We start from the raw sequence: 19,032 nt of genomic DNA on the forward strand, positions 1-19,032 counted from the left end.
GTCCTCCTATTGCCCTCTAACACCTCCAAAAATATTTAGACTGACTTAAAATGATAAATTTACCGTATCTCAAGTATCGAAAGATAAAAATCAATTTGCTTCTGGGTTCCTATTTTATTCAAACAAGTTCTTCATCTATGATTCTTATCATAATAACAACACTTAGGAGACAAAGGCAGGTAGATGCCAACCTGGGATACATGATAAATCATCTTGAAGTAATACATTTAAAAAAAAAATTTTATGTTTTGTTATTAAGACTCCCCATCACCAATCAAGACCTATTTCCTTCCAATAAAAAGTTGCGTTTATGGCCTGAACAGTGGTGGTCTCACCTTTACTCCCAGCACTTGGGAGCCACAGGCAGGAGTGTCTCTAAGTTGGAGACCAGCCTGTTCTACAGAGTAAGTTCTAGGATGGCCAGGGCCATACAAGAAACTGTCTAGAAAAATCAAGAAAGGAAAAAAGAAAAAAAAAAAAAAAGTTTTGTTTAATCTTACACTTTCTTGTCCACATAAATTATGGGATCAGCATAGCAAATTCATAAAGGAATACGAAGTTTTAAAGTTCTTTGAACTTATAGGTGACTTAAAAAAATGATCATATAATATGGAGTCCTCCCCTTCTGGTAATCATTTTCCCTTTTAAAAGCAAAATTGATTAATCTGGTATAAATCCTCTATTTCTTGCTACAATGAGTATAGTAAGGTTATGATTCTTGGTAATTCTTTGCTTAGTGTCACAAACTATAAAAATCTTGCTAACAGAAAGTATGATTTTTCCACAAAACTATTCCGAGAACACTTTCTCAAGTAACTGTCACACACTATCAAGCTCACAATCACATAATGTCCGTAAATGTAAATGTATCGGTTAATTCTTTCATGGTATTTATCCCTTTCACTTCTTTTTCTTTTGTTAATAAACCTGCAGAGAAACTGTGACAGGCATCTGTATCAGTTCCCAATGGAGCAGGAAAGTGTCTAGTGTTGGGGAATATTACTTTAAGGTGTGTTATTTTTGTTTATGTTGCATTTGTTTATCCCTGGGAAGCTGTGTTACACTGAGCTTGTTGTCTAAAATACCTGATGGTCTAATAAAGAGCTGAAGAGTGAATAGAAAGGCAGGAGAAAGAAGAGGAGGGACGGGCAGGCAGAGAGAATATATAGAAGGACGAGCTACTTTTTTGCTATTCACTGAGGAGCAAACTTTCACCTTAACCTTTGAGTCTTGAGTTCTTTAGAGAGGTGGATTTAGAAAAATTCCCTTTGTGAGCCTTGCAGCCTACCAGCTGTTGGTTAGCAGCGGAGCTGCGGTTCTGAACTAGGACAGCTACTGCTTAAAAGGCAGCAACAGTTTTAAAAAAGGACAACAGTCTAGTGATGTTCTGTGTGTTTAGAACTCTCCTTAAATATAACCCTATGACAACTAAGAAAACTTTCATTCTACTTGGGTGACTAAAAGACCCACACTTCAGACATGTATATGAAGACTGACTTTTAATAGCAGGTACTTTCAATGTATCTGTAGAGATCACCAACTACTTTTTGTGTTAAAAAATGGTTTGTGGCAACTAAAAATCTGCTTAATATCCTACAATTACAATTTAACTGTCTTTTAACACATTATCTTCATGCAGATCCTTCTTTGTATTCCAAGGAAAGAATTACATAGACACTGTACATCATTCTTTCAACAGATATATAATACACATCTGTAACAGAGTTAACATCTTTTTCCTTTTTCAGTTTTGGTAACACAGTTGTGTCAGGTACAAATTTATTTCTATTTATTTCTACTTTGCTGAGTCTAAATTCTTTAACCAAGTTTCAATTGTACCTTCTGTTATATCATGTCATCTTCTATACCCCTTTTAATTATTTTATCAGTTAATAAATACAGAGAATTACTAACCATTGGATTCTCTAGGCTCAACCTGACCATCAATTGCAACCTTTTCAAGGATCTTAAAATAAAAGGTACATAAGCCTGGAAATGGTGGTGCACGCCTTTATTCCTAGCACTTGGGAGGCCAGCCTAGGCTACAGAGTGAGTTCCAGGAAAGGTACAAAGCTATACAGAGAAACCTTGTCTTGAAAAACCAAAAATAAAGTAAAATAAAATAAAATAAAAAAATAAATAAAAGGTACTTAAGCCACAGCTACTCAAGTGGGCTCCAACTAAACACTCAACTCAGGGAAGCCAAGAGATAATAGATTGTTAGTGGGTATTTTAAGTCACGTCGATTTGGGATCTGATATGTGGTTAAGGCATCCACCTTCCTAATCTCAAAGACTTGTAAGTATTTAATAATCTTAAAAAAAAGATGACTTTCTATCTCCTCTAATTTCTGTAAAGAGCTGGTTAATGGGATTTAAGCAACAGATGCAACACACAATGTAAAAAACAAGTCAACTGTCACGTACCTTCTCACAATGCCTTTATTAGATTCGAGGTAGGGGGGACCCAAAGGTTTTGAGGCCCATTATACTGCATGGAATTCTACACAGAAAACTCAAATGTGTATGAAATAGCTAAAAGTAGCAATGGCAAAGCAATATTCTACTTAACTTCTACCTAAAACTTGCTCATTAGCATCAATGGGTCCCACATTGATTGGGAAAGAAAAACTGCCTTCAATCATGACAGTTTAAGACAGCAATTCCACAGTAGCTCTGGAAATGAATTTGGACTGTTCTTATCCTGTCATACTTCTTAGTTCTTTAATAAATTAGAGCTCTCACAAATCAACCTTAGTATTTATCAGGTATGACATACTCTTCATAAAATATTCATAAAAAATCTCAGCTAAAGAGTATGTATTAGAGCTAGGAAGCAGTGACGCACACCTTTAATCCCAGCACTCAGGAGGCCAAAGCAGGTAGATCTCTGTGAGTTTGAGACCAACTTGGTCTACAGAGCAAGTTCTAGGACAGCCAGGGGAACACAAAGAAACTCAGTCTTGAAAGAAACACAGGCCAGCCTGGTCTACAAATTAAGTCCCAGGATAGGCTTCCAAGCTAAAAGGAAACCCTGTCTCGAAAAATGGGAGGAGGGGAGGGGGGGGGGAAAGAAAACACACACACACACACACACACACACACACACACACACACACACACACACACTCTCACACTCTCTCTCTCTCTCTCTCTCTCTCTCTCTCTGTCTCTGTCTCTGTCTCTTCTCTCTCTCTGATAGCCAGAGCTATATAAGAAGGCAACCCTATCTCAATTCTGTTCCTCAAAACTGGGGATATAGTTCAGTTGGCAGAAAACTTGCCTAGCATGCAGTATGCTCCCGGTTTGATCCCCAGAACCACATTAAACTTGAAACCCATACCTGCAATCCCAGCATATCTAGAATATGACAACTGAATTCCTCCTCTGTATAAAAGCTTTATGTATATTGCTTCACTAAGGTAAACTCCATGTTTGCTTCATCAATAGTATTAGGACTCAATTCCATATAATTTGTGCAGAAAAATTCGTGTTATTCTTAGGTAGAATTTATTCGTTAAATATAAAGGAAAAAACTTATTGCCTTGGCCACTGAACTAAAACATCTAAGTTTAGCTTTCTTTTAACTTATTATATAAAAATGTACTCTTTTAATGTTTGCCAGAAAACAGAAGCATGGCAGCAAGTACCAAAATAGATGTAGAAATTTAATCTTCTTAATTTCAAACTCATACTCCTTCCTTCCTGTCACCTATAGCTAAAAATTGGCTTTGAATAAATATGTGGGCAATTTTAAAGCCTTTCAAAACACTTAATACCTTACTTTAAAAATTAAGATCACACTCATTTCGATACCAAGTAACTCTTCACAGGTATAGGAAAGACTAGTTAAATTTAATGTAACTGGGTTTAGAGATGGCTTGGCAGTAAAGGTGCTTGCTACCAAGCCTGGTGGACTGGAATTCCATCCTCAGAGCCTACACGATAGGAAAAGAAACCTGCAAATTGTTCTTTTTCACATACAGAACCTGGCATGTATATACACACATACGTACCCCCCGCCACATTCCAATTTAAAAAGGTTAATGTAACCAAATCAGAAAATAGACAGGTAAAAAAGAAAAATAAATATTTACATTATAATAATAATAAAGGTGCCAAGGGAAAAAAATTACCACTTTTAATAAATGATAATAGAAATAACTATTTGAAGAGAAATAACTATTCAAACTTATTTTATTATTCTGTGTCTGTATGTACACCTCTGCATCAAATGAATGTTTAGTGCTGGCAGAGGCCAGAAGAAGGTGTCAGACCCCTTGGAATTGGAGTTACAGACTTCTGTGAGCTGCCATGTGGGTGCTAGGAATTTAAAAGGTCCTTCTGAAGAGTACCCAATGCTTTTAAACAGCTGAGCCATCTCTTCAACTCCAGAAAAATCAATTTTAATCCTTACCTCATACCATATAGAAATTAACCTGAAAATTACCATATCTAAATATAAAAACTAAATTTATAAATTAAAGAGCTAGAAGTAAATCTCTACATCTCATGGTAGAAAATCATTTCTTAGGACATTAAAAAACCCTGTCTCAAAAAACTAAAAAAAAAAAAAAAAAAGAAAAAAGGAACAAAGTTACTAACTGAATTTTAAGTATTAAAGAGTTCTTCTGAAAGATTTTTGAAAAAGCAAGCAACAAATTGAAAAAAATATTTGTAGCATATTCATATGTGGTGGTTGCAATGACAATGTCCCTATAAACTCTTACGTTTGAAAGTGTGGTCCTCAGTTGATGGAACTCTTTGGGAAGTGTGGCCTTGTTGGAGGAGGGCTTTCCCTAGGGGTGGGCTCTGAGAGACTAGTACTTTCTGCCTCCTAGTTGTGGATCTGGAGTTCAGCTATTCCTGACATCATGCCTTTGCTCTGCCTTCACAGACTCTAAATTTGCTGAAACCGCAAGTCCAATTAAATGCTTTCTTTTATAAGTTTCCTTGGTCATGGTATTTTTGTCACAGAAAGAGAAGACAATGTGACAAAGCACTTGTGTGTGTATGTACACACATATACATATAATCTCCTTAAGATAATATATTAAGGTAGCTTACAAACACATAAAAGATGTGCAATATCATTATCATTAAAGGAAGATTAAATCTGTGATATAACTGAACACAAACTAAACTGACCAAAACTACTTAGACTGCAGAAGATATGGATCAATTGGAGCTCCATGTTAAAACACAGTGTTTCTCTCTTCTCTTCCAGCCCTCTACCCTCTCCTGTGTGTGTGTGTGTGTGTGTGTGTGTGTGTGTGTGTGTGTGTGTGTGTATACAAGTGAGTGTGTATGTGGATGTTAGAGGGCAACCTTAGGTGTAGTTTCCCAGGGGGTAGTCACCTTTCTCTTTCTTTACCTCCCTCTCAATGGTCTCTCACAGGCCTGGGGTTCATCTCTCCAGTTCTGGGATTATATGTAAGTGCCACCATGCCTGGCTTTTAAAAAAAAACAAAAAAACAAAAAAAAACACATGGTGGTGGTTCAGGTGATCAAACTCAGGCAATTCAATGTTGACTAAGTTATCATTCTAGCTCCATGGTTCTATTCTTAACAGATCAAGTCTGGATAAACCCCAAAGCTTATCACCAACAAGTGAACTAATAAAGAAAATGTAGCAAATCTACATGCAGTACAAAGAACTGGCTACTGATACTACACATCCGAGATGAATCTCCCCCCCCACCAGATGAATCTTAAAAAACAAACAAACAAAAAAAAAACTGAACCATGAAACTTCAACAAACAATACATATAAATTTATATAAACAATACATATAATTTTATATAAAATTTTATAAAAGGCAAAACAACCCACAGAAATAAAACATTAATCATTAGTTACCTGGCACCAAGAGTGGTTGGGGAGAACTGACTACACAGACAGATACAAAGAAATATAGAAGATAGTATTCATGACTGTGATAATGGACAGAAAGGTCCATTTACTTTTAAAGTTTAGCAAGCTATGCACTCATATAATATGAAAACTAAACCTAAATAATGTCAATTTAAAACAACAAAAATAAATCATGCCCCTGTAATGAATGATGCTTACAAAGGTCAATGGCTCAATTTTATGCAGTTTCTCCTAATGGTATTATTCAAAGAGTGTTTAAGTTTACTCCATCCAGAAAGATTCAAGTAATAAGTAAGAGTGAGAAACAGCAGCAATGGTCAAAGCATTTATTACTATAAGCCATACCTCAAACGTGTATTTCTCTCTATTATTAAAGAGCATTAATATGGTCATCTGGAAAGTGGAGACTTGCAATATGTGCTTCCGGGTATTAGAACCAGTTACTTGTGCACCGCCAACACCAACCTCAGATCCATCTTCCTGTTACATTTTTTTCAAAAAATAAAGAAGACATTATCTCCTAACCACTTTAATCACAATCTCCTCCCTTCCAATAAATATAATTCATTCCTATATAATAGAGAACCTGCTTAATCCGCATGCACTCACAGACACACATACCCCTTTACTAAGGGACTTCCCCATTTCCCTACACAGTGAATACTTCAATGTAGCCAAGAAAGTGTTTATATACCACAGGAGTGAACAGTGCCAAGTATTTTTCAACAAAATTATAAACTTCTTCATCTTTGTTAATTATATAAAAATGCAACAATATTTACACATGCACTTAACAATACTAAAAGTGCTTTGGTGTCATAGCAACTTATCGCATGAAGTAAGTCTAGGCTACAATCTAGATTAAGGCACCTAAGTTGATTAATTTTCAATTTTAAGTCAAATGACCTTGGCTTGATTCAAACCAAGTAGTAAGAATAAATTATTAGTCCAGACCTCAAAATTTTAAAATTCCTTTTTAAAAAAGAAACAAATTACTTGCACATCATTTAAAAAAATGATTCTACAAATATTTGCATGTCTTACAAGTATTAGATGTCAATCTCCTGGTTTTGATTGATCAGAAGAACTAAAAGAATTTTAAAAAGGGGTACTTAGCTTTGTATGCCCTCAAATCAACTTATATTATGCTAGACTTGGCAACAGGGTCTCTGGCTTAATCTTATAAATAAAATCCATAATTTCTCTATTATTTTATTCTTTAAAGAAGACATGATCTTCCTGTTTTCAAATGTAGTTAGCAAATAACACATAATAAATGAAAGCACAGATTTTATTTAAGCTTTCCAACTTATGAGATGGAAGTAACAGCTATATTCAGGTCAACCTAATCACACACAAGTTCTGTACATGAATTTTAAGTTACTCTGCATATTGAAAGTGTCAATATTTACCTTTTTAACTGGACCATAAAAGGTGGCATTGAGATCTGCAGAACCCATGTGATGCTGGAGTGTGAGCTGTCGACCACTGTGTTTGGCTAAGTAGAACCTGTAGCAAAGCAAACCAAGTTTTAAGAAATTATATAATTTACACATTTGAAATTACAAATTATAAGACAACAATCCTTAGCAAACATATAGATAAGAGACATTAAAAGATGAAGGAGGCCCTTAGGAATTAAGTTCTGTTCCTCATAACAAGAGGAAAGTAAGGGTTGGGTACAGGGTGTTGATGTAAGACCAATGCAACTTAACTAGGTACACACTAAATCATCTCTCTTGTACACTCTAAGCCAGCTCTCCAAAAGACTTTCTCCACAGCCTATCCTTAGCCAGTGACCGACACTAACAGTGCAAAATATAACCCAACTAACATGGCCCAAGCCAAAGGAAGGACATCAACACTCTTCTGAAGTTTTATTTAATCTGTTCTTACATGCTAAAAGTTACTAACAAATTCTTTTGAATATGAGGTTTAAAGTGGCATAGATTTACCATCAGTTAAGAAATATGACTAATATGAAAATAAAATTCATATTTGGTTATTTATATTCAGAAAGAGTCTTATTAAGGTGTTACCTTCTAAATATCTCAAAAGCATGTCTTGGTGCTGGTGGGATGTTGCACTTTGGTGTGGCTGACTGAGTGGGCCAATATCCCGTTGTGAGAACTCGGACTGTGAGATCAACACCACCTAAAGATACCTATACAAACAGAAAGCGATGAACTACAACAGTCTAGATTCATTATCTACCCATACAGTCTCTATTGCAATTAGCAAAGTAGTTGTAAAGTGGATATCTTCATGTCTAGAATTCAATAAAAAAAAAAAAAAGGGAGAGAGAGAGATCTTCATAAGAATTGGATGTTTAATGTTTTCCAAGTAATAATAACTATTGTCTAAACTGTTAATTTTAATGAGCACAAGATAATTCTTACATGTGAGTAGAATCATTTTAGACAAAACTGTATCTTTCATATCTGCTTTAAACATTTTTAACACATTAGATAACGAGTAGCTGTAGGTCCAGTGTTATGTATCTGCTTTCAATAAACATCTATCTACGGATAACAACTTCAACAGAATATATACTAGCATTACTCTAACTGTTAAGACTTTCTGTCCTCTTAAAAAGAAACAGGAGAGAATGAATAAACACTGGTAATTTCTTATAATACTGTAAACAATCACAGGTAGTATATTTTTTAAAAGCAAAATATTTGTTGTATAGACTTCAACAGGTTCAAAATCGTAGCAGAGTTGTGTTCTGCATGAAGACCCACAACATTTTAATAGAATCCAAAGACCTCAGGATGCTCATATTTGCTTTGAGGATTCTGCTGCTGTCCTTCAACTGTTTTCAACACAGGGAAAAGCTTAAGAGATTTAAAGCTTATGGTCTGCAGTGTAAATAGTTACTTCAAAAGATTTCTTAAATTATTAGTTTTAATTATGTATATGTGTGTATTTGTGCACATAAGTACAGTTACACTCACGATACAGAGTGGGTTTCAGAGCCCTTAGAGGTAGAGTTATAGGCAGTTGTAAGCTGCAACCAATAAAAACTCTTAACCACTGACCGATGTGTCCTTCCCCAACAACTATTTTTAAATGCACATGTAGAGTGTCCTCAAAGTATATGGAACTGCCAAAGATATTATTAAAAATGTAGAAAGAGACTTCTGAAATATAAAAGTAAACATCCAACATTTGAGAGAAGAAATTAATGCACACTCTTACCCCTGTTGCCTGTAGATGTTGCCTGAACTCATCCATAGTTGTGTTTGAGATGCTCATATCCCTAAACATTCCTTCCAGTTTTGATGTGAATTGACATCCACACTCAGTCTACAGAAACAGAGGACAAATGCGTACAAATAAATAGTGGACTTTCCTATGAAAAGTGCAGAAACAAAGTCTTTCATGTTACTGCCATCCGTGATTATCTCCCCTGAAAAATCTTTCCTCTGGTTGCTATATGTGTATGGCTATTAAACTTCAGAGTGTTTAAGAATAACTTATGGATTTTAGATATCATACCCAGGCTCTTTCAGAGATTCAAATACATTCCAGAGAAAGTAGAGTCTAAACTGACACTTCTACAGATAGCTCGGGGGATTCTAGTACAGTTTAGTTTAGAAACCACTCTATGTAGTAGTACTCAAGAACTCTGACATTCTGTACCTTGAAAAAAGAAAAGCAAAGCCCTCTGCTCTAAACCAAACTACCTTGAGTAAGTCTGGAAGTAAACATTTAAAATCCAACGATTTCTAAATATAAGTTGATGCTGCTGGTGTTCAACCACACAATCAACATTAGTTAAGCATACTACATTCACTTTTAAATAAAGCTCACCTTTAATTTAGAAATCATATTTTTTTCAGAATCATCAGAAACACTTTTATTCGTGAGCAGTCTCCTTGCCAGGTGTTGTTTATAATAACGTTCAAATACATCTTTTTCTTGCATAAACCTAAAAAGGACCATTGCCTTATCCAATATTGTTTCTACTTCTTGTTCTGTTAGCTGCAAAAGTAATCAAGAGACAATTTAGTTTAAAAACAACCATATCTGGTTAAGGGAAAGGATGTAATTTGAGAATGTGCCCCTACTTCATCCATTCCTATACTCTGTAGTACATTTTTTAAGAGTGAGAGATTATTATTCAGATGGGTCATTAATTATTACAGGGCTGGACTAAGAATAGATGAAATTTCATTAACAAGGGGTATATTAAAACATTCTGCAGAAATTTACATAGCGATAGATTTGTTTTCTAAAGGGTTCATTAAAAACCTCAAAATTGGCAAACAAAAGGCTTCTTTATCTTGTCTCTTAAATAAGGGAAGGAAAAAATACTGCAGGGGGTTGTATTATGCTTGTGATTTTAGAAATGAGAGATTAAGCTGAATGTGATTTCTTTGCAACCAGTGACTTTGTTTTCTTACTCAGCTACTGCCTCTGCCATCTGCAGCCAATTGCTGCTTTCTCCTTTGTCTCAGAATTTCTAACATGAGATTTTAAAAGACCACTTGTCATCAAAATAGCTTAATTTAATTTTCTATGGTTCCAAGTGAGCTCCCAAGGTCCCAGAGATGAAACTTAAAATTGCACTTCAGTATTTGGAACTTTCAAAGTATTTCAGAGAACTGTTCTTCCAAGCATGCCTTCAAATTCCTCAAAAACCAAGCCCTGCTTGATATCCTACATCCAGAACCAGATAAAAGCAACCAACAATCTACAACTGCTAGCAATCATTTTTAAAACTGTGTGACATTTGTGCCTTTTCTTTAAAGTGAAAACTATACAACAAAACTGTCTAGTAGACCACACAGCACACAAGCACAGTAAAGAGCCCTGCTTTGTTTTTAATCTGTAAAACTTAAGTTTATTTCCAAACTTTAGATCAAGAGGTAAAAGCTAACGTACTTTCCAATGTCTTACTACTTACCCCTTTGACTCCCTTTTTCAGCTTATCATCAATAAATAATGAGAGGTATTCAGGAGACCTGGAGTTGAGGTTTAGAAAATACTCAAAGTCCCCAGCAATAGTCTGTTTAAAGAGCCGGTCGTTATTGAAGGACTCTTGGAGGAAGCGGTCAAACCTACTCTTCAGGTCCAATAAGCCCTTACAAATGAAAACAAATTGAGGAAACATCACTGAAATGTTCTTTTAAGTAAAATAATTGTAAGTAAAATACCTTAACTTTGTTGGTAATTATGTGTCTAGGATTTGTGTATAAGCTCATATGTTAGTCATGGTAAGCATTCTACCTTTCACATATGGGTAACAGATCAAAAATCAAACAGGGCCCAATAATGGATCAGCAGATAAATGTAGTTGTCAGCCCCACAGACCAGGAGGAGAGAAATGCCTCTGTCCTCTGACTTCTATACAAGGCATGCATGTGTGTACATCCACTGCCACCTCCACTACATACAAATAAATGAAATATAAACATTAAACACAACCACCCTGCTACTGCTTCTCTTCACACCCTTGTCTACCAAACAGGGTAGCCAAAGGGAGTACAAACTAAAAACCACACAAAACACTGATTATTCATATTAAAACAATACCTTAGATTTATTTAGTCAAAGCACTGCTTAAAAATATTTTGAGATTTAAGCATTTGAAACACAACTTGGATTTTCCTGTATTTAAACACTAACACACAACAAGACACAGCTTTTTATGATTGAGCTTTAACAAATCTTAACTAAGTTACTAAAAATCAACAACAAGCAGCAGCTGAGTCCAGCTCCCTGACACACATGATGAATATCTTAAAATATTCTAAAATACTTAGCTCAGGTATATAACACATACACTTAGTACAAGTGATCCATAAAGTACTTGCAAAATGCTTATTGTGAATGTAAAACTTTTTTATCTACCTGGATATAGTCAACAGGGTTCTTCCCTTCTCCTTCCTCAGAAACAAGGGCTTTTCCTTGTTCCCTCAAGTAAGAACTCATACATTCACACATTGTCTTCAAACCATTTGGCACACGACTAAATAATTTGTACATGCAAGCAAGGTCTGGAATTAGAAAACAGACAGACTTGTTACATTAAAGATTAAGGTAAAAACCTGAATCTGTTCAAGAAAGGTTATTTATCAATTATCACTGTCCACATGACAGATAAAACTCAGAGGTTAGTTGAAAGCTCCAACAATTTGTAAGCTACAGCGCTTGCTTGACTAGATGTGATAAAATCACCAATCAACTATCTTCATATATTTTCACTTATAAGGACACAAACAGCATACTAACTAGTACAATGCCACCAAAGTGACAAATACTTGAACTTGTACATAATTCATCCTGTTACTCTGATGTAGAAACAACAGATACTACAAATGTTTGCTAAAAGGTGTAATTCAAAGTCACAAGGAAGAAATTTAGAACCCATTAATACCTTACAGATGAAGTGACAACCATTGATATAAATGAAATGTATTAAAACAGGATTCATTACTTCATTGTATCTCATGGTAAATTTTCAATAAAATTTACAACCTAAATACCCATTTTTTAAAATGTTCTTACCCTGAGTAATTCTGGACTATTATTAGTTATTTTCCAGTAGCACTGTCTATATCTCTACTTTAAATACTGGGTCCACCACACTACACTGTTTCAATTTAGACTCTGGTCTTCACCCACTTTTTTATACCATTTTCAACACCACCAAAATGTGCAAATGACATAATTTTCTAAATTTTTCTCCAAGGAGCTACTTACGGGAGACTGTAGTCAGAACTTTATGATGATAAAATTTTTTTTACTGTCAGTAACTTTTGAAAATGTCATGAGAGCAGCAATTGTTAGGTCAAGGTTGGCTAACAACAGTCTTCTATTCAGCACTAGACAATACATATTTTAGGCTAATAGGTCATAAGATCTTAGACACGCCTGGCGACAGTGGTACACGTCTTTAATCCTAGCACTCGGGAGGCAGAGCCAGGCAGATCTCTGTGAGTTTGAGGCAAACCTGGTCTACAGAGAGATCCAGGAGAGGCACCAAAAAACTATAGAGAAACCCTGTCTGGAAAAACAAAAAAAAACGAAACAAAAGGATGTTAGACACAAAATCAGTTTTGTCATTACAGAAAGCAAGCATTTCAAGGAAAAGCATGAATGATTGACTTTGGCTGTTCAATTAAAACTTCATGAATATTGAAAATTTACATAAATCCTCACATACTATTCTCATTCTATAATTTATTTTTAAAAAACTGTTAAGAGGCCGGAGGCCAGATTTAGCTGGGCATTGGAGGCGCACGCCTTTAATCCCAGCACTCGGGAGGCAGAGCCAGGTGGATCTCTGTGAGTTGAGGCCAGCTTGGGCTACCAAGTGATTTCCAGGAAAGACACAAAGCTACACAGGGAAACCCTGTATCGAAAAACCAAAAAAAAGAGGCCAGATTTGACAGACGAACCATGATTGTCTATCTTGGGCCTTATTCACAAGAGCAAATTAGTACCTAAAATTAAAGGTGGTGTGTTTTAAAGATGAGAAGCATAGCTTACACAAGAGGTCACTATTATCTGATTCACTGACTTAATCTCAAGTTACATTAACACATGTTCTTATCTGTAATATATCCTCAGGGTAACCTGTATATGGCAAATCATGTGGTTTAATAGATTATAACCAAAATTTGTCATGTTAAAGTCATTCTAAAATACAATAGCAATATACAATCTGCAGCAAGCTTTGCATGCTAAATACCTTCAGTAAACTCTTTCTAAAGTCTATTTTGTTCATACGTTTTAAATTTTACTTATCTATACATTTAAGTTGTGTATAAATCAATATAATCTTATTTTATTATTTGACTCACTGTAGTTAATTACATGGAATAGAAAATGTGAAAAAGTAACAAAAATGTTTGGCATTAAAAATTTATGCATTATTTCTCTACACTTAATTTAAAAATAAGCCAATAATACAATACCACTTGAACTTACTAGTTCACACTGCCTTTACATATCTAACGATTAATGAACATTTTTTATTCACATTAGGCAAACTAGACTTTCACTTTCTGATTTGTGAAAATAATGATGAAATTGTGTCTGATTAACAATTGCCCAGGAGCAAGGCCCACCACAATCAACACATTCTTTGATTAAGCTTCTAGTGGTAGGGAAGGGAAGTTAAAGATAATTTAAAAATCTAATTCAGAATCACAGGTAGCTGCTAACAACATTAGGAACTAAACAGAGCAAAACCATGGTAAGTAGCTATTCTGCTATTGAGATTGCTTGCCATAATGGGTATAGCTAACATATTCATAACACGTCTCCATGAAACTTACAGAGTTATTGTCATCCAAGCATGTCCAGTGATTTCAAACACCTCCCAGCCCCTAAGCTCAATTTCCATAAATGTAATTGTTTATACAAACAGCTAGGCTCTTTCCCTTGATATCACTGTCAGTGGTTACTTTTTCAAGGTAGCAGCACATAAGCCTGAAAAAGCTGTTATCTATTCCTTTTCAAGATGCTTGTTATGAGCTTGTGAGATGGCTCAGGAGTTAAAAGCACCTACTGTCAAGCCTGACGGCCAGAATTCAATTCCTGGGGCTCACATGATGGCCTAACCAACTTCCACAAGTTGTTCTCTTGACTTCCATGCATGTATATAATGCACATAATAAATAAATGCAGTGAAACTGTTTTTGAAAAATGTTATCATCTGATTTAGACAAGTATCCAAGAGTACTGTATACTAGAAGACACAGCAAATAAACCAGAAGACTTGTTTTCTCAAAAAAACAAAAATAAAAACAAAAACAAAACAAGGAACAGTTCCATTAAAAAAAAAAGAAAGAAAAAAGTGGGTTGGGGATTTAGCTCAGTGGTAGAGCGCTTGCCTAGCAAGCACAAGGCCCTGGATTTGATCCTCAGCTCAAAATAAATAAATAAATAAATAAATAAATAAATAAATAAACAAACAAACAAACAAATAATGTAAGTGCACCCTTGTTAATAAAAACCAGCAACTTTGTGTGTGTGTGTGTGTATATAAATATATTTATAATCTATAACTAAAATATAAGCCAAGGATTCCATTAGAAATTAAGAAGTTAACTCTTTTCCTGACAGTATGTATCTAATACCCGCCAGCCCCTTCTGGGTCTTGTCTTGATAATTCTGTTTTTAAAAAGCAAACAAAAATTTTCATTCATTATCTAGCAAATACAAATAGACAGTATGTCTCCTTTCACTAATAGTAAGTAGCTAGAATACTAAGATTTTTTTCCCCAATCAAGGAAGCAGGAAAACAATGGCTATTGAAATTTAAAAAAAAAAAAAAATCACCATTGTCATGTAAAAGGAAACTTCAAAGCAAAGCACCAGAAACCAAGAATTTCTTATAGAATACCAATCATTTACATAACCTTTCGAGGCAAATGCAGTAAATTAAAGTTAACAATGACTGCTATAGTTAATGCATTAAAAGAAAAAAAACGGTAACTTTTTTTAAAACTTGTCTACTAGTTTTTCTAAATATTCTGAAACACAGACACAGGAAGGCAGGCAGACAGCTGGATACAGACACAACAACCTTGTAAGAATGTATGTGAAACTAGAAGGCACTCACACTAACTGGTGTTTAAGAAAGCATACAAGGAGGAAGCCCCTGGCCTATGGTTAAACATTAAACTTCTTAAATCTTTTGCACTGGTGAAAATGAAATAAGGAAACAAAATGTAAAAATCATGGGAAACCCACTGAATTCACTAGAAATATGTTAACATTTTCATATATAATACAATGTAAAGCTCTATCATTAACTCTACCCTAGTGCTAACTGGGATAAATTATTATTATAAAGCATAGCCTTTTGAAAACTAACATTTGTAAGTTAGAATTAAAAATGACTGATAGGGTAGAATAAAGATTTATTTTTAATTGATAGCACTTACCTTCTGTCTTTCCATTTTTCAACATATGCACTAGCCCAGAATTCTCCATTTCTACAATTGTTTTCATGTGCTTGGAAATGAGTTCCCTTTCAACCACCTTCACAATGGGCTCTTCTGTGGATTTGTCAAGGCAGTGCATCACCCGCTCTATTTCCTCATTAATTCTAGCTTCTACTTTCTTTATATATACCGAAGCACTGTTTTCGGCTAAAAATTTCTGGCTTTCCATCTGCAATTAAGAATTTTAAAAGCACAATAGAAAATTGTTTCTATTCTAACAGGGCTTCTATAGCATTACAATGAAAGATACTAAGCAGTATAACAGCTAAATATATTTCATGCAATTTCTTACTACAGATTAAGTCTAAATTAGTGTTTAAAGCATTTATTTACATGAAACTAAATGAATACATTACCTGTAAGCAGTGTTTTAAAGATCTGCTAATGTACTACATACAAATTTAAGCATCTGACCCAAGTCAACAGGGGAACTTCTTCCATTATTACTGTAAACTGTAACTACAAAGATTCACTGCGTTCGTCATATGCTTTGCTGACAGACCATTGTTACTGAAGTTCTCCTGCCACTCCACTCCCAACCTTAAAGTACACATACATGCAATGTGAAAAAAAGAGCATTTAAATAACTATTAATCTTGTCTATCAAACACTAGCCTTACTGCTTTCAGTATTACTAGTGTCATCCCAATAAGATTGTAACGTACCTGACAGTAATATTAATAATCAATGTATCTTAAGAATTGCATAATAAGACATGTTGATACATGTTATACAAAAATGTACTAACATTCTCTACCTAGCAAAAGTAGTTTTAGTCTTTAAAATCGAGTTCCTAAGAACACTTTATACTAAACAAAAATCCTGGCAAGACCATCTCCATTCATAACCATGTTCCCGTGTTTCTAAGTACACTTGTTATACACACATATGCTCATTACAGCATATTTTGAGATGAAAAAAATTAGCACTAAAACCAACTGATAAATTATTTAAAAATAAGGATTGCTTCCAACATTATAAACTCGTAAAACATGCCCCAGCCTCTTCAACATGGCCAAAGATTTTTCTAATGGCTAACTACAAACCAATTAGGAAAAAGGCAGCAACTCCATTTTTGTTTGTTTGTGTATAGGTAATCAATCAAGCTCTATTTTAATACACATCTAATGACTCTTATGAATGAATTACTGAACTTTTCTAAGATAATAGTAATTTCATATTGACTTATTTTTAAAGCATATTATCAGTAAAAACTTAGTATTGTAGTAAAATATCTATTTGGGCACCATTACATTTCCTCTGTAAAATACAGTTACTGTATAAGGAAGAATGCCTGGTTATCAATATCTTATAACTCTTTTTACATTTGTCAGCACTCAGTGTTATTATCATACTTCATTATTATTTTGTTCTAATATAGCCTTGCTTTTAGAATTTTACTGGTTTGGGGTAGCATGTAATTTTTAATAATTTTACTTTCTTGAAGTCAGATTTAATTTCCTAATCAGTAACCTTTAAGTTAGGCAAATATGTCATATAGAATCACATACATTGCTAATATTTATTATATCGATAACTGATAGAAAAAGCCTGTAGAGACTGCATTAGTGATAGGTACCTCTGAATTTATCGTAATTAAATAAATGCAATAAAATCTTAAGGGTAATTACTTCTAAGCTTAGTTTTTTACGCATACAATTTTACAGTGGAAAGTTTTTGACTATTAAATCAATGAGCAGCTCAACAGTGTGTAGTAGGAACATGAAGTAGGGGTTCTAAAGTTTTGGGGTATGTGTGTGTGTGTGCGCGCGCACGCATGCACGCATGCAGTATCCTCTTTCCAATGGGTTCTAGCCAAAACAGGTTAAAATTACTAGTTGGTTGGTTAACTACAGTGAATGATGCTATGATCATCATAAAAGAGTATTTATCTATACAATCATTGATTACCTGAAAAAATTCTGCAGACATTTCCAAAAAAGGAGCCTCAAAATCTTCCTCATAGACTGATCTTCCTTCAAGGCCTAAAATCATTAACATCTGACAAGCATTTCTTATTGCTCCTCTGTCAAAAGAAGTTTCATTAATTGATAATCAATATATTAAAGACATGTAAAATACACAAAAATTTAACAGAAATACCTTTGTAACATTTAGCTTTTATCAAACTGACCAGTTTTCCATAGGAAACTCATTAAGAATGGATATGGAATAATTTTAATCAAAAGCCCATCTTTACGCCAGGCGGTGGTGGCGCACACCTGTAATCCCAGTACTCGGGAGGCAGAGGCAGGTGGATCTCTGTGAGTTCGAGGCCAGCCTGGTCTACAGAGCTAGTCCAGGACAGGCTCCAAAGCTACAGAGAAACCCTGTCTTGAAAACTGGAAAGCCCATCTTTACTATGAAGCTGTTTATCAAGTTATCCTTACCCTGTCATACAAAAATTTTAAAGCAAGTATGCTTAAGAAAAAATTTTATTTACTTAAAAATACAGAGGCAGTTTAATGGGATACGACTGGAGAGGAAAAGGTAGGTACACAGGTAAAGTAGAGTAAACTGGACAGCAGGACAACCTATGTTAAAGCCAAAGAAATACAAGATTTTTTTTACTAAATGACTTTAGGACAATCCTGATTAATCACCAAGTTCAATCAGTAAGAACTCTGCAAGCTCACTGCTCCTCCAAAACCAAAGAGAGAAGGAATCTCACATGTTTCAAACCACTCCAGCAGCAATATCACAAAAATGGTCCTGTCATGTCAAGAAAAGTGACAGGTAAGACGTGGAAGTGGTTCTGGGATATTCTAGGGTATATTCAATATTTTTCTACTTAAAAAAAAAAAAAGAAAGAAAAAGAAAAAGAGTCAAAGTTAGACAAACGTCCACAAGGCACAATGGTCTATACCTATAGTTTAGGCTTTTTTGGGAGACTGGCGGGAAACACCTGTGTTCAGGAGTTCCAACATTGGTCTGCATTCATAGTGAGACCCTGCGACTAAAATAAGATGGGGTGGGCTACAGGGGTAGGCTACAGATGCAACATTGGCATAAGCAAGGTCCTAGGTTCAATTCCCAGGAATGCAAAGAAAACAAAATATTAAAAAAATAAGAGGGAGGAGAAAATAATTTAAAAAGAGTCCTTAAAAGGAAAAAAAAACCTAAGAGACTAAAAGTTTATTACATAGTAAAAACAAATAAATGATGGTTTGTTTCTTCCAACTTATTTTAAAAA

General features: G+C 34.7%; 1 protein-coding gene across 2 annotated transcripts in view; it reads right to left on the minus strand.

The window, feature by feature from the left end:
• Positions 1–19,032, minus strand: part of Cul3 (cullin 3) — an 84,450-nt gene that overhangs the window by 6,516 nt on the left and 58,902 nt on the right. For both annotated transcript variants that reach the window (XM_036173307.1, XM_036173306.1), the window contains 9 exons: positions 17,751–17,865; positions 15,780–16,008; positions 11,734–11,879; positions 10,787–10,963; positions 9,691–9,861; positions 9,076–9,183; positions 7,914–8,038; positions 7,287–7,383; positions 6,220–6,354 (listed from right to left, as the gene is read on the minus strand). In XM_036173307.1, the coding sequence (XP_036029200.1) occupies positions 6,220–6,354; positions 7,287–7,383; positions 7,914–8,038; positions 9,076–9,183; positions 9,691–9,861; positions 10,787–10,963; positions 11,734–11,879; positions 15,780–16,008; positions 17,751–17,865 (1,303 nt within the window). The remainder of the gene's footprint in view (positions 1–6,219; positions 6,355–7,286; positions 7,384–7,913; positions 8,039–9,075; positions 9,184–9,690; positions 9,862–10,786; positions 10,964–11,733; positions 11,880–15,779; positions 16,009–17,750; positions 17,866–19,032) is intronic.

This window comes from Onychomys torridus, chromosome 23 (assembly GCF_903995425.1).
Source record: "Onychomys torridus chromosome 23, mOncTor1.1, whole genome shotgun sequence".
NCBI classification, from domain to species: domain Eukaryota; kingdom Metazoa; phylum Chordata; class Mammalia; order Rodentia; family Cricetidae; genus Onychomys; species Onychomys torridus.